This window comes from Rhinoraja longicauda, chromosome 2 (genome assembly GCF_053455715.1).
Source record: "Rhinoraja longicauda isolate Sanriku21f chromosome 2, sRhiLon1.1, whole genome shotgun sequence".
NCBI lineage: Eukaryota > Metazoa > Chordata > Chondrichthyes > Rajiformes > Arhynchobatidae > Rhinoraja > Rhinoraja longicauda.
This window is the reverse complement of record NC_135954.1, coordinates 65,886,187-65,901,773: the sequence shown is the minus strand read 5'-3', so window position 1 is coordinate 65,901,773 and position 15,587 is coordinate 65,886,187. Positions and strand designations below refer to the sequence as shown.

General features: G+C 38.8%; 1 protein-coding gene across 1 annotated transcript in view; it reads right to left on the bottom strand.

The window, feature by feature from the left end:
* Positions 1-5,134: 5,134 nt before the first annotated feature.
* kdsr (3-ketodihydrosphingosine reductase) overlaps positions 5,135-15,587 on the bottom strand; it is a 32,556-nt gene continuing 22,103 nt past the window's right edge. The window contains exons 9-10 of the mRNA XM_078420276.1: positions 14,523-14,624; positions 5,135-10,963 (exon numbers count right to left, since the gene is read on the bottom strand). Coding sequence (XP_078276402.1) covers positions 10,844-10,963; positions 14,523-14,624 — 222 coding nt within the window. The 3' untranslated portion in view covers positions 5,135-10,843. The remainder of the gene's footprint in view (positions 10,964-14,522; positions 14,625-15,587) is intronic.

The window sequence follows — 15,587 nt, the reverse complement described above, 5'->3', positions numbered from 1 at the left end:
TTTGATGCTTGCTTTGGACACATAGAGCTGAATGCTCCATCGTATACCATTCATAGTACACACGTCTTCAATAGCAATGAGGAACCTGTACCATATTAACAACAGATTGCCGTTATGTTCTACTGTCTGATGATTACATTTTACAACCGTTTGTTTTCCAGTGAGTCAATGCATGCAGATCCCATCTGACGATACCCTCCAAATAGCAGTTATTAATTGATGGCTGGGAGTTTTAACAAGCGATTGTGTCATCTTCACTCTTATTTACTGTTATACCACTGTCAAGCTATGTTGTCATCTGTGGCTAATTGTAAAAGGAAAGACAAAACGGTGGTATGGTGGTGAGAGAGAAGTGGGAATACTAGAGGTGGACTGAATGCAATAACCTTCCTTGGTATTATCCCTAGTGCTAGCTCATCTCAATTGCAATAATTCCATTTACACCAGGTGCTGTTTCCTCCCTGGGTATTCCACCAGAGCTTGTTCCTTTATGGTCAGTCACTGCTGGCTGTAATGAAGCATAACTTCATTTCATAGAAGAGAACACTTTAGGTAATATTGTATGTCTCTGGGTCACGAGGCCTAAATGTTTGACTAACTGGCAGAGCATGAAAAGATGCAAAAGTGAGGCTTCCACTTTAACTGTGTGTGAGGGTCCAGTGGAACTTCATGAAGCGGTTTGTGAATCCAGTGAGGCAGCTGATGAAAGATGACATTAGAAATTGTTTCAATTATGTTGACTGCATTTGAAATTTCTGAACATTTGATAGTATTGATTCCAGGTCCCTGGGTCTTGAGTCTTAAAATCACCTATTCCTGCCTCCACATATGTGGCCTGCTGTGAAAATAATATTTTTGCTTACAATTGGAAACAAAATTGAGCTTACTCTCCTCTGTTTTTGCCTTGTTACATAGAAAATAGGTGCTGGAGTAGGCCATTTGGCCCTTCAAGCCAGCACCACCATTCAATATGATCTTGGCTAATCATCCAGAATTAGTTCCCCACTCCTGCTCCCCAAATTCCAATAAACATTTAAAATATGTGTTCCAGTACATGGATAGGAAAGGTTCCGAGGGATATGAGCAAAACATGGATAGGTGGGACTAATGGAGATGGAGCATCTTGGTCGCCATGGGCGCCAAGGACCTGTTTCTGTGCTTATTCTTCAAACTGCATCAGGTGAGAGTAAGGTAAAGAACCACCAGGACCAACTGTTATAGCAGCATTGTGCTTCCACAGCATAGATTGGTTTTATGTATTAGTAACCACTCAAACCTGTACCCCTCCTGATATGTTGAGCTAATGAACAACTGAATGTCTATTGACTGCACACTACAGATATTTTATTTAGTTTAGAGATACAGTGCAGAAACAGGCCCTTCGGCCCACTGAGTGTGCACCGACCAGTGATCCCCGCTCATTAACACTATCCTACACACAGTAGGGACAATTTACATTTATACCAAGCCAATTAACCTTCAAATATGTACGTCTGACCCGCTGAGTTATTCCAGCATTTTATGTCTCTCTTTGGTATAATCCAGCATCTGCAGTTCCTTTTTATTACATTATATTATTAGATAATGAACCACATCTGACCAGCACGCAACAGATTCTGAAATGCTGGAGTAAAGAACTGCTGCCATCTGGTGGCTAACTACAGGTTGATTTGTACAAATGCTTGCAAGCTCTAGGGCCACAGTGTGGCAAAGCTAAACAGTGCACACACACCAAATGAGAAATTGCAGGATATTCATTTTGTCCTAATCTAGATAAAGCAATTTAAGAGATTCAATCAATAAGCTGGTGGGAAATATGCAGCACAGCCTGGTCAAATCATGGAGGAAAGGGTTTATACCAGGGCCGTTTTTACAGCATTAAGGGCCCCCGGGCAAAGCAGTGTACTGGGGCCCCTACCGTTACTCTCCCCCACCCCCCTTTCCCTACCAGCCCCCCCCTGTCGTGCCGGCGAAAAGCACTTACCGAAAAGCACTTAGCGATGGACAGGGTACTACATTGTTGCGAAAAGCACTTACAGATCGCTGTGAGAAACACTTAGTGACCGAAAACGTTGCGAAAAAAGCACTTATTGAACCTACATTTTTAAAGTACGCCCCGGTGGACAGGGTGCAAGTGTTCAGCGCAGTGGTTGCCTTATTGATGTCTGTTCTCACCAATGTGGAGGCCATGTTGGGCACACGTAATGCAAAGGACAAGGCTGGGGGAGGTGCATGTAAACTTCTGTCACAGCTGGAAGAGCTGCTGGGGCCCCAGAATGGAGGTAAGGCATGTGTAGGCACAGGAGAAGGACCCCGTGTAGTCGCAAGGGAAAGCACCTGGAGAGGTGGAGGGATGGGTCAAGATTCAAGTCCAGAATCAGGAGACAAACATTTTTAAATGGCAAATGTACCGGTGACCTAACAGTTAAATTCTTATTGCTGCATCTTAACAGACCACAATGACAAAAATACATAAGCAATGATAACATTTATTAATAACAGTAATAGCAAGTAATCATCATAGTGCAAAACCAAAATCTTTCAAGCAACAAAAAGCAGTCTATAGAAGATTGTAGTTGCTGAGATAGTGGTTAACGTTCAAGAACCTGATCATTGCTGGGAAGAAGTTGTACTGTTCAAGCTCTTGTAGTACCTTCCGAACAGTAATTGATATCAGAGCTTGGGCAGGGCAGTAGATGTTTTGATGATATTGGCTGCCTTTTTGTGACAGTGCCTCCTGTAGGTATCTTCGAATGTGGGGAACTCTTATCTGGACCAGGCAATGTCTACCATTCACTGTCGCCTCCTTCATCCTGGGCATTCAAGCTACCGACCCAGGCCAAGAGGCAACCAGTCAGTGTGCTTCGCCTTTTAATGGTTTCCAGAGGGCAAGGCCCACCTCCTCTCTATGAGTTAAAGAGCGTTGTTCTGCTCCAAATGCAAAAGAAAACACGCTATAGATTGACCATGAAGGTTTGGCTGACTTTGATTCTGGTGCTCTTTCACCTCAGGCAAGATAATTCCTCTCACTGCCTGCCCCTGACAGTGAATGTTAATGGCAGAATAATGGAAAACATGGACCACTATGTATGTCTCAGGAGCGTATCTTATGAAAAACGGCATCAATGATGAAACTTACCACAAACTCACTACTGCAGCAAAAACCTTTGTTGTCCGAGGAAAAGGGTGTTTGAGAATCAGCCTGGCGCAAAACTGTCTACCTAGCAGCTGTGATCTCTGTCACTCTGTATCTCAACTGTATCTCAAAAGTCTGAAGCATGACAGCAACATTTGGAGTCCATATTTAAAAGCAAACTCTAAATGGTACTGTCGGTTTCACCTTGATAACACATTATAGACTGTGAGCCAAACCATAATTATGCCAGCATAACTTAGAATATTTTTGCTGAATGCAGATAAAGAAAGAAAATCCCAGATTCAAACATAAAAGATCTGCTTCCAGACCCAGTTAACATTAGGTTAAAGCCACTCACTAAGCCTAACTTGTTGCTTTGGCATCTTTCGGTAATATGTCTATATACATCCATTCCTTTATATTGCTGACTATTGGCAGGGGCCGATAGTACAATCCCACTAGTGTTTGCACATTTATTTGCTTTTAACTCTACCCGTATCACCTCAGTGAACAAACCTTCTAGATGTGGACTCCTATATATTGGCAAGACCAAGCACAGGCTCGCCGATCGTTTCGCTGAACACCTCCGCTCTGTCCACCTAAACCTAGGTGGTCTCTCAGTTGCTCAATATTTTAACTCCCCTTCCCATACTGATCTTTCTGTCCTGGGCTTCCTCCACTTGCAGGCCCAATACAAATTGGAGGACAAAAAACTCATATTTTGCTTGGGCAGCTTACAACCCAGCAGAATGAATTTTGATTTCTCCAAGTAACCCTTGCTTTCCCTCTCTGTCCCTCCCCCACCCTAGTTCTCTGACTAGTTTCACTGTCCTTTTGATTAATTTTACTGATTGTATGCTTCGTTGTCATCTTCCCCTCAGCCAATGAACCTTTGATCTGTCATTTTCACACCTTGCCCTTCCATATCTCTAGTCTCCCTCTCTCCTGACTCAGTCTGAAGAAGGGTCTCAACCCAAAACATCACACATCCTTTACCTCCAGAAATGCTGCCTGTCCCGCTGAGTTACTGCAGCATTTCGTATCCATCTTCAGTGTAAATCACCACCTGTAGTTCCTTCCTACAGATTCCCGGGACTGACAGTCAAAGATTCTAGCACAAAGGATTGCTGGCAAATGAAGGAGAGAAATGATGAGAGCCATCTTGATAAAGAATGCAAATTCCTTTCTAACTTTTGAATGGGTTGCTCAAAATAGTAGACAAGCATTTAGGATGGTGTTGATAGCCATCAACACTATACCCAATGCTTGAATTCATGCATCAAGAGTACATGAGGCACTGGGTGGACAACAGAGGAAGCACATCAAGCCTGCCCCATCCTGACCTCCATCTGTGGAAGTCTGTGATTCCCACATTGACCTCATGCATCATCTCCAAATCATATCATATCATATATATACAGCCGGAAACAGGCCTTTTCGACCCACCAAGTCCGTGCCGCCCAGCGATCCCCGTACATTAACACTATCCTACACCCACTAGGGACAATTTTTACATTTACCCAGCCAATTAACCTACATACCTGTACGTCTTTGGACCATGAAATCCATGAAACCATGTAAAATCAAGTCATCCTTCAAGCTGAAGAATTGCCAAAGACAACTGTTTCACGAAGCTGTAGACATAATTAGTTATAAAACAGAGATTAAGATGAACTGAATTAAACCAATTTGGAATGCACGTGAATTGGTGATAAAAGTAGATAAGTATTTATCCATTTTCCTTCTACGAGGAACAATCTAGTGTTTTGGGAACCAACCAGATAGCTCCTTTAAAGAAATGGAGCTGAATTAAGAATGATGGGGCAACTGACATCGATCGCTCTGTACTGTAACACACTCTTTATTAGAATTAAACATTTCCCAAAATAGTAGATAAAATATAGTTAATCATTTGATCTGTGTTCCCAGTCCAAATAGAAGTTAAAAGAAACATGTGGCTTTGAAAGAAACTGTCAAAAGTATTGAAAGCCATGCACTTGTACTTCAAACATTAAACAGTAGACAGTAATTGTCCTTCATTTCACAGAATTTGAACCCAGAAGTTGAAATGACATGCCACCAATGCTAAGTGGAAGAATAAATATTTTATTAGTCCATAATTCAAGACTTTAAGTGACAGAGCGAGACTGTTTGAACATAAACAGAAGAAAACAGTAAAAGACCAGGGCAGTACCTAGTATAAACAACAATTACAAAATTAAAGGGGAGGTTTTTGAGGCAAATCTAATCCACGCATAGAATGCCAATTCAACATTCCTATCATGTTGTAGTCTCATACAAACATTAACAATCTAACCTCCACATTTAGTGATCACAAACATCATTCATTATTAGTATGGCTTAAAGACCCTTGTGTTTCACAATAGTCAGCTTTATTCAGGAACAGTAAAAACTATGATTTCTAAAAAAAACTGAATCGATGAAGATTAAATAATTAAATCAGCACAAGATATAGTGAATATTTAAATTGAACAGCTAAGAACACGATTAGCAGTAAATATCTGAAACGGTTACCAACAATAGCAGGAATTCAGTCTATTTTTGAACAATACAAAAATATTCAGGGTAACGTCAGTTGTTATTGAGGTCTCAGGAAGCAAAGGTTTTTGATTGGGTTTTCTTTGGGAACACTAATAATTAGAAGAGTGTTATTTTACACCACTGCACATATTTTATAAAGAAACAATTAAATGGAGAGTCAAATAGGTTTAAAGCATACTTTGATACATGAATATAGTGGAGGAAAGAAGTTTAGATCAAATTCCTCCCTCTTCATTTCTCCCCTGGCAAGATCCCAAATCACAGTTGGGTCATCTTTGGAGGTTCATTGCCGGAGCCTCTGAGGAAGGAAAATAATCAGTGTGGTGCACTATCACAGCCGGTAATAGGCTGCATAGAAGAAGCCATTGGAACCAATCACATGTCATGACACAATAGCCTAAGAGGCAGAAGGAAATAACTTCAGGTTGTGACAAACCAGGTTTTCTTTCCTCCACAGGATGTAATCATTGTAATGTCAATGTGAACTCTGCAGTACTGGGCTTACATCACAATTTTAAAATTAGAACAATTCCCATTTTTTCCATTTTGCAGCAGAACAATATAATCAAATATTCTGTTATATTGCTGCACATTTAAAACTTTTTAAATACCCTTCTTTAACACTGCAGATAAAAGTCTGCAACTAAATCCAAATACAATTCTGTGAAAAACCCAAAATTTAAAGAAACTATCCAGTGAATCAAAGAGAGAAGGGTTATAGTTTCAAATGTAGCATAAATAGAAAATCTATACAGGTTAATCACTAAGTTTCCATACAAAACACATGCTTGATATATATTCTACAAGGCAAAAATTAACACCAATTCAAAAATTACATGCAGTAGCTTACAAATTTTGCCTCCATGACAAGCAATGTTCATATCCCATTAAAAAAGTTAAGGAGTGAATTAGAAAGCATTTGTATCTGGGAAATCACCAAGTGTAAAATACCTTTTCTAAAATATTGGAATATCTACAAATTGAATTGAACGAAGTTTTATTCAGCTAAACAAGACAGTATGGGAAAGGTTCAAGAAAACAACTGTAATTATCGAATGGCTTTAGTAAATATAGATATTTAGATACCATATGGGAATGGTTGCAATGAGGAACTGCCAAGCTATATTGCTTTGCTATGACAATTTTCACTCTTGCAATATAGTATGGATGAAACAATCTAATGTCTTATGTAGAGTGGCATTTCCCAACACAAGTGCAACTATTGGCAATAGCTGTACTTTAAATTGGTATCGGGATAAAATCCCATGTCCATTTAATATTTTAGTACATAATGGATTAACAAAAATAACAGTTCTAGTGTTAAAATTCTTGCCTTTGATGAATATCAAGTGCATGCAAAGTAGTATGCCTTCGATAATCTTTTAATTGAAACTATAATTGATCTTAAATTCATGCAGAAACTTGCATTAAATCCTGGCAACATGTCAAAACATCAATCTGTTTGAGTGGTTTAACTAGACAATTCAGGAGAGCAGTTATTATGAGGGTGATCAAAATATCAATTTAATAAAAAGGCAGACAATTAAAGCAAAAAAATGCATGTAACTGAGGAAATTACAAAGCCAAAACTGACTTCAGGCTCCCTGATTTATCAAAAACAAAATTTGCAAGATTAACTGAACAACACCGAATTGATCATCTTTTTTGCTTCTTCAATAGATTCTCCAGTTTGAAGGAAGCTCTCACTTTAGAAATGTTGTTTGTTAAACAGATATATTAAGACTATTAGAAACAATTGGCAGAAAATGAATCCCACAAATAAAAACTTGTTGGTCATAACAGCACAAATATATGAATCTGTCTGTCAAGAACTAAGTATATATTCTACTTCTGACAAGTCTAATTGTTTTGAAGAGATGCATTGAGACAAATAGTGCAGCATCAATTATACTGATTTTTAGTTCAAAATAGTCTTAAAAGATTATTATTACGTTAACTAGTGTTTTCTTTCTTTTCTTTCAAAGTATGTGAAAAGGGAGTTGCGGGATTATTTACGACAGAAAAACAACGCTAAATTACGCAACATCTAAATTATAACCAAGTCACCCACATATCTGGTATCCCCAACTTCGAATTAAATACAGACTAAAGAGCCAAATTCCAGATGAGGCATGACCAGATATGGCACCATGGTGTCCTAATAAAGCTAATGTTAATGACTGGGGAAAATGCCACTAAATTGAGTCATACCTTAAATAATGATAAGTGACTGTAGTGAGAGTATTATCTCATTCCTAGTTTGTAAATACACGAGTTCCTCAGCAGAATCCTCAATGCAACCATCTTAAGTTACATCCATGACCTTTTAATTTATAAGAGCAAGGGATGATTGTGCATGATTGCAGTGTTCAGTTCCACCTGGAGGTCCTCAGAAAATTAATCATTCCAAGGCTACATTCCACAAGACTTGGACAAAAATAGTCTTAAAAGATTTTAAAGTAACATTTGTGCTACTGACCATCTCGAACAAGACAGCCCAAACAACTCCTGTGCACAGTTAAATCCTATACGAGTATCCCAAAGGTCTCTAGGTTGGAGACTGGGCATTCTGAGGAGAGTGATCCAACTTGATTCCCCTAAAGGTCTTTTCACTATCCACAAAGTACAAGTACACTTATAGTAATCAAGCAGCTTCAGATTATGTGGAATAAAGTAACCCACTTGATTGCAACCGCACATGTCGGTTACAGCGAAACCATCCACAAGACAATGCTGGAACTTGCCTCGGTTCCTTTGACAGCATCTTGCAAATCTACAAGCTCTTACTTGGAAGGATAAGTAGCAGGCACATAGAAATAATACCCTATTTTGATATGGAATGATAGCTCTTTGCACAAGACCTCTTGGTCACATTCCTGAAACATCCTACCTGGAAGCACTGCGGCGTACCTTCACCAACTGATGTCAACGACATTGGGGAAATGCCACTGAATGGAGTCATACCTTAAACAATTAAGGGTGGCTGCAGTGAGAGGCCAATCATCTCAATCCTAGTTTGCAACTGCACAAATTCCTCAGCAGAATCCTCGACGCAACCATCTTAAGCTGCATCCGTGACCTTCACAATGGTGAATCTCCATTGTCCTTAAGATTAACTATTCATGGATAATAAATGCTGGTCTTGTCATCCACACCCACATTTCATTTAAGAACCGACACGATTTACAGATTTCAACCCCCTATCTCACAATCATCCTATTCACAGCAAAAGAGAAATGGGATGAATAAAAAACTATTACAGCACAGTAATTAGTAAACTTATTCAAAGGGACACAAAGTGCTGGAGTAACAGCAGGTAATTAAGGAATTGCACTAGCTGCTGAATACTAAAGTAACCCAGCACTGAAGAACCACTAAAAGGACTAATAATAGTAAAGGACAGAATCCATTTACAGAGGGTATTGTAATTAGGTTGAACAAATACTAATCTATTTTAGATAACAAAAAAAGTGGATTGCCAGGTTAGTCCAAAATCAAACAGGATTTTATTACAAGCCCGTTTTGAAAAATTAGTCTTGAAACTTGTTTGGTGATGACCCTGCAGACAGATGTTCCAGAAGACCTGTGTTCAAAGATACTGCAAAATTCGTTTAAAAAATTTAACAATAAATGTCTGGGAACTAATGCAGATTTTACAGCATTTGGATAATTTTCAGGGCACTGTCATTTGAAACCTAGTTTAAAACTATGCTGTACAAAATTGAAGTTCCTGGTTTTATGTTTAATATTAGGGTCTTGGAAAAGTTAGATCTTGCCTGTGAATTCAATAAGGACCCATGGCTATGCTGACTAAATTATAAAAAATATCCAATTAAATTTCATGACTGATTAGACAGATGATCTTTTAGAACTCACTGACTAATTTTTTTAATCATACATGCTAGATAAGAAAATAGAGACGGTTTCTGGTCGGGATCCTTTTTCAGGCCGAAACTTTGTCTGTCCATTTCCCTCTACATATGTCACTTGATCCACAGAGTTTCTCTAGCGTTTTGTTTTTCGCTCAATATTCCAGCATCTAGTCTGTGTCCACAAGCTGCACAACTTCTTAAAAATGTTAAATAAGGTTTTTCTTTTGAACACCATTTCAAGCTTACTTATGGTATCATCCTTGATTCAGCAGCAACCTCTAACCGAGGAGGACTGTGGATTCCAATCCCAGTCCAGAGATGCCAGTTCATTACTGCAGCAGCACTTCTTTATTAGAGGAGCCATTTTACAGTTGAGATTCAACAGAAGATTTGTATATACTTTCAAACAGATGCCAAAGATCTGATAGCATTATTTAAATATCAGAATTTTCCTCCCTCATACCCAAGCATTCTCTTATCCTAAATAACCAGATAACTTAAGTCTGCAAACATTGAAAGGAAAATATTACTTAAACTGAAATTTGAGGTAATGCATCAAATTATCACCTGATAGGAATCAGCAACGGTAATACAAAGTTCAATTGTTTATGTAACCAAGTACTGCTTAATGAATCTCAATTTCAAATCATGTTGTTATCTGTGCCACAGAGAGTCACAAGGCCATAATCCACTTTGCTTTTTTTCAATCAGGCTTTTGAACGAAGACATTATAGGGGAATGTAATTGTATGATTAGTGAATACCTCCCACTAGATACCAGAAGAAACTCAAATTCCTAAACTGCAACCATGCAAGAATTAAAATAAAAAATAATTTACTTTTAATTGTGACATGAACGATTAAAGTTAGATGAACAAGCCGAGACTAAAAAGTTAATTTGCTGATTCCAGTGATACATGGAATGCAGAGTGCAAGAATGAAATGAAACAGACTAACTTTAATTCCGGGAGAAGTTGATCACTTACAAAAATAGCACGTGTCAAGACAACACATTAAAAAATAGACACTTAATGATTTTAATCACATGCACTTCTGCCAGTCCATAAAGGGGTTATAAATTATATGGAAATTTCCACTTTACGCATCAGCCTCATACAACTGTTATATTAACTTTATTTTGTGGAATTATTCTTCCATCATCCACAACCAATGCCCGGTGCCATTGAGACAAACACCAAAATTATTGTTCACCGAAACATCTTCAGTCGTTCAAACTCCCTGGGCTGATCCCTGTGCTCCAAATCAAATGGAGGTCAATCCTTCTTTTCCAAATCTTCAGACTTTCCTTGCTGCATCATACAGCGGCGTACAATACTGTCAAAACTTCCTAAATAAAATAGAGCAATTGTACGGAATAGGCCCATTGTAAAAATCTGAAAAAAACAAAAACAATCCCAGCATTAAACCAAGGTAAAATTTACATAGCAAAAACACAAGTCTTCCATCTTGCTCTGATCAATGATTTTGTTTTCATTTTAGCTGTTTTCACTTGAACAAAAAAGGCTCCATTCCCCTAAGGAAAACTAATCTAAACAATCAGCATCCAAAACTGGAAATCAAGGACTGCAATAAAAGGCAAGAGAACAGAAGTAAAATTGTGGAGCTAATCTCAGTGAATGGAACAGCAGGCTTTGAGAGACATATGCTTTACTCCTGTGGGACACTACGGAGGCACACCTTTCATCATCACCAAGGAGAAGAACCAGTACATAAAGCTTACATTTATAGTAAACACATTTATTGTGACAGGGAAATAAAGTTGAACGTGGCTGATACACATACTTCAAATGGTTTACATGCAGTATGTGGTAGTGGTGGGAGGGAAAGGGGAGAAGCAGAAGAGAAATGCAGAATAAAACTTCAGCGACCCTGATAATTGAAGTAATGCAAATGATGCTGGTGACAGCTAATTGTTGTTGATAATGTGAAGCTTCAGTGACAAGCCCAGACAAGTCAGCGTCTAAAGGGAATCCCTTGTTACTTAAAAGGAGCAATATCACACTAGTAACTATTGCAGCTAAGAAGTGACAAAGACATAATGTTGCAACTGAGTAAACCCTGACAGGTTTGTGCAAAAGGAAACTCAATGATCACACTAGGCCGAATGGTCCAGTATGAAGGCAGCTGCAGTCAATGATTCCAAGAGATGTGTGTGCAGAGAGAGAACCATATCAGATTTTGTTTTACAAGCCAGTTTGGACAGTTTAAAAGTACAACCCACAGGTAAACCAGCAATGTTTTCTTTTCCACCTGGGGGTTAATGTAGCAAACACACGTTTGACTGTATTCTTTGTATAGATGTGTCATGCAAAGCCAGACTGCGAGTGTTTTTTAATCAAAATAGACATTGTTTCTGCAAGCAAATTAATCACAACTGGGCACCACCTTGTGCATGCTTGGATACTGAACCTTCTTAAGCATGAAGTTGAGCACATGGTTAATGAGTTCCTGCTTCCCAGCTGTACGGGACTTCCTTCACCAATGATTTTCTTAATAAGATTGGCACACCAAGTTCAACACCATGCATCATCTTTGAAAACAAGGCAAGTCTATATGTGCACACCTCCTCATCTATCCAGACAAATAATATGCTCAATTGAATTGCACTATGGTCGTGTTTTAAAATGCTTTCCATCTTTTTCTCCTTGCTGTCCAAGGGATCAAAAGAATATTGCTTCATTAGTCTTGTAGCAGTTACCTGTCAATTTCAAATATAGTGGCACAGTGGTTTACCTTTGAAATCCCTCTTTCCCACTCAAGGAAGCAGATATTTACCCATACAATAATAATTCCCATATTACTGATAGATGTACCTGCAACAAACATGTTTTAAATAAACATGCCTACTTTAATTGGCTGACATTATTGTTGCTGCAAAGGGACAGTTTTGGAAAAGTTGTTAAAGCAAATACAATGTGTATTTTATGTGTTAGAAAGGCATAAAGTAATAAAAAAACATGGTAATTACATTTAAAAAAAGACACATTTTAAAAATGTTAAAACTGAATTAAAGCTTGCAAAATGCGAGGGCAAGAGCACTAATTTAGCCTGCGGTGTTATCCTGAAAGCAGGCCGATAGCTTGGGACAGAACAAATATAATGTATTTACTTGGAACTTGCTAGGGAAGTACAGTACTTCAAGCAAGTAAATTAGAGGCAGAATACTGAAGAAGAGATTAAAAAATATTAAAACCGTCAATGAGGCAAACAACCAACATTTGGGACAGAGTGCTGCACAATTAGTGCAGAGATACCATTCAAGGAACAGCCCAGTTTCAAGACACCAAACAAGGATGATAAGGAATAGCTGATACTGCAAAAGTAATAGGGTTAACAAGTAATGCAAAATCTATTTTTGTAATGAACAGGGTAAAGAAGATCAGGAGATTGTTATTTGGTGTTTAAAATCAAAGAGAAAAAGTGTATATACATATGTAGTCAGAAAGAGACCAAGCATGATGAAGAGGAAGAAACAAGACACAACTCGAGGTAGCATACCACTGTCTGGCATCCTCAGGCTTCAAAAAAGAGAGTATGACCATTGTCTTTGTTGGTGGGAGTAGATTGGCAAATAATCTGGACTACTGGATATTATTCCGATTGATGTGCTAACACAATATTTTTTAAGATGTTACAATGTGTAGTTTAGTGATATAACTACACTTCTAGTATAAGAATAAAATTTCTCATTAACCAGAGAGGTTCAAGGAAACACAGGAACTGTGACTGCAGTGAAAATCAAGGGAGCACAGGAAATATCAGTTGGTGCAACAGGCAGAACCACCGGGGTTAATCGATAGTCGGACAGCTAATTATCAGAGTTTCACAGTAAATCATTTGTGCCTATGAGCAATATATATTGCTATCCATTTGATTTGACACACAACTTATGTGGGTGTCGATGCCAGAGCGCGCTGACTGAAGAGATGACAGCCAGATCATCAAGATGTAGCAGGCCCAGATAAATGGAATGAGCATAGGTAGGTGCAACAGGTGGCATGAAAATAGTGGGCTAAACGGGCCATTTCCCTGCTGTATAATTCTATGATTCTCAGAAACAGGCAGTTTCAGCATCCCAGATGGCGGCACGGTGGCGCAGTGGTAGAGTTGCTGCCTTACAGTGCCATAGACTGGGTTAAATCCTGCCTATGGGTGCTGTCTGTACGGAGTTTGTATGTTCCACTCATGACCGCATGTGTTTTCGCCAGGATCTCTGGTTTCCTCCCACACTCCAAAGACGTACAGATTTGTAGGTTCATTGGCTTGCTAAAATTGTAAATTGCTTTTAAGTGTGTGTAGGATAGTGTGGACTCACAGGTCGACCTGGACTCGGTGGGCCGAAGGGCCTGTTTCTGTGCTGTATCTCTAAACTAAACTCAACCAAGATGCTTTGGATCCACCTCTTAGAAGGCAGTACAGGTTTACTGCCATGCACAAATGCAGTACCGTACAGCTGTAATCCTTTTCTATCTCCTTCCATAAAGCAAAGAGAATTTAAAAGGAGACGAATCTTTCCTGTGCCTGTCCCAATTGAAGGAGCAATTTAAGGCAATAGTAACCTAAAGTCTCTTTCTTGCAAGCATGTAGAATTCCACCATAAAAAGCCACAGAGATCATCAACTTCTAAACTTGCTGAAATTCCTTGTTCAAGGAAATTCAGCAAGTTGCTGTGGAATATGTTTACCAGAGGTGTCAATATGCACACACAGACACATACCTCCCACACCAAACTTCAGTTCTGTGCAGAACTCAAAGAACAGAACTAGAGATTGAAAACCACACATTTCAGAGGGCAAAATAAACATATTGGATCTCAACTCTTAGACAAAGTTAAAAACATTACAGTACTTTCAAAGTATGCTAAATATGACAAGAATACTTATTTATAATTAAAGGTTATCAGGAGAACATGTGAGAAAAGTATTCACAGACCTGCTGAAGACCTTCTGTAATAGTGGTGACAGGAGACATACCACAGGTGAGAGAAGATAACATGTATCCATCAGAACCAAATGAGCTGTTAAAGTTTCCTTGCTATTCAGTGGAGAAGGAAAAAGACATTTAGAATTGTCGTTTTCAACAACAGATCTCTTCTCTGTGATGAGCTTAAAAACATAGAAAATGGAGTAGTCTGTTTAGTTCTTCAGACGCACTTCAACATCATCATGGCTAATCATCTATTTCAGTATCGTCCCACCTTCTTCCCGTATTTCTTTATCTCTACAGCATTTTATCTACATTTTGTGCTGCCTTATGAAAGCAGCCTACAAAACGAAGGACCACTCATACCCTGATCATTCTCTTTTCTCCTCTCTTCCATTGGGCGAAGATAGAAAAGCTTAAAAAACACATTCCGCAGACTCAAGAACAGCTGTTATCCATTTCCACTGTTACCACACTCATGAATGGACCTCTCAGATATTAAGAATGTATTCTCAATTCACCAACCCACCTTGTTGCAAACCATGGATATTTTTTATTATCTTCACATTCTCAGTGGCTGTAACACTATATTCTGTACTCTATCCTACGCACTAGGGATAATTTAGAGGCCAATTTACCCACACACCAGTGTAGGAAGGAACTGCAGATGCTGGTTTACACTGGAGATAGACACAAAATGCTGGCCCTAAACATCACCTATTCCTTTTCTCCAGAGAGGCTGCCAGACCCACTGAGTTACTCCAGCATTGTGTGTCAACCTACAAACCTGCACTTTTTTTGAATATGGGAGAAAACCCACCTGGTCACAGGGAGAGTGTACAAACTCCGTACAGAGAGCATCTGTAGTTAGGAAAAAACACAGTAAGGCAGCAACTCTACCACTGCGCCTCTGATTATGATTGCACTCATGCCATGGTTTGTCTGGATAACACCCAAAACGAAGTTTTTCACTGTATATCTGTACATGTAACAATAATAAACCAATACCAATAAATTTAATGCCACCCTTCCATGTATATAATTCAACAGGTTTATTATCCTTGAAGAGAGTTC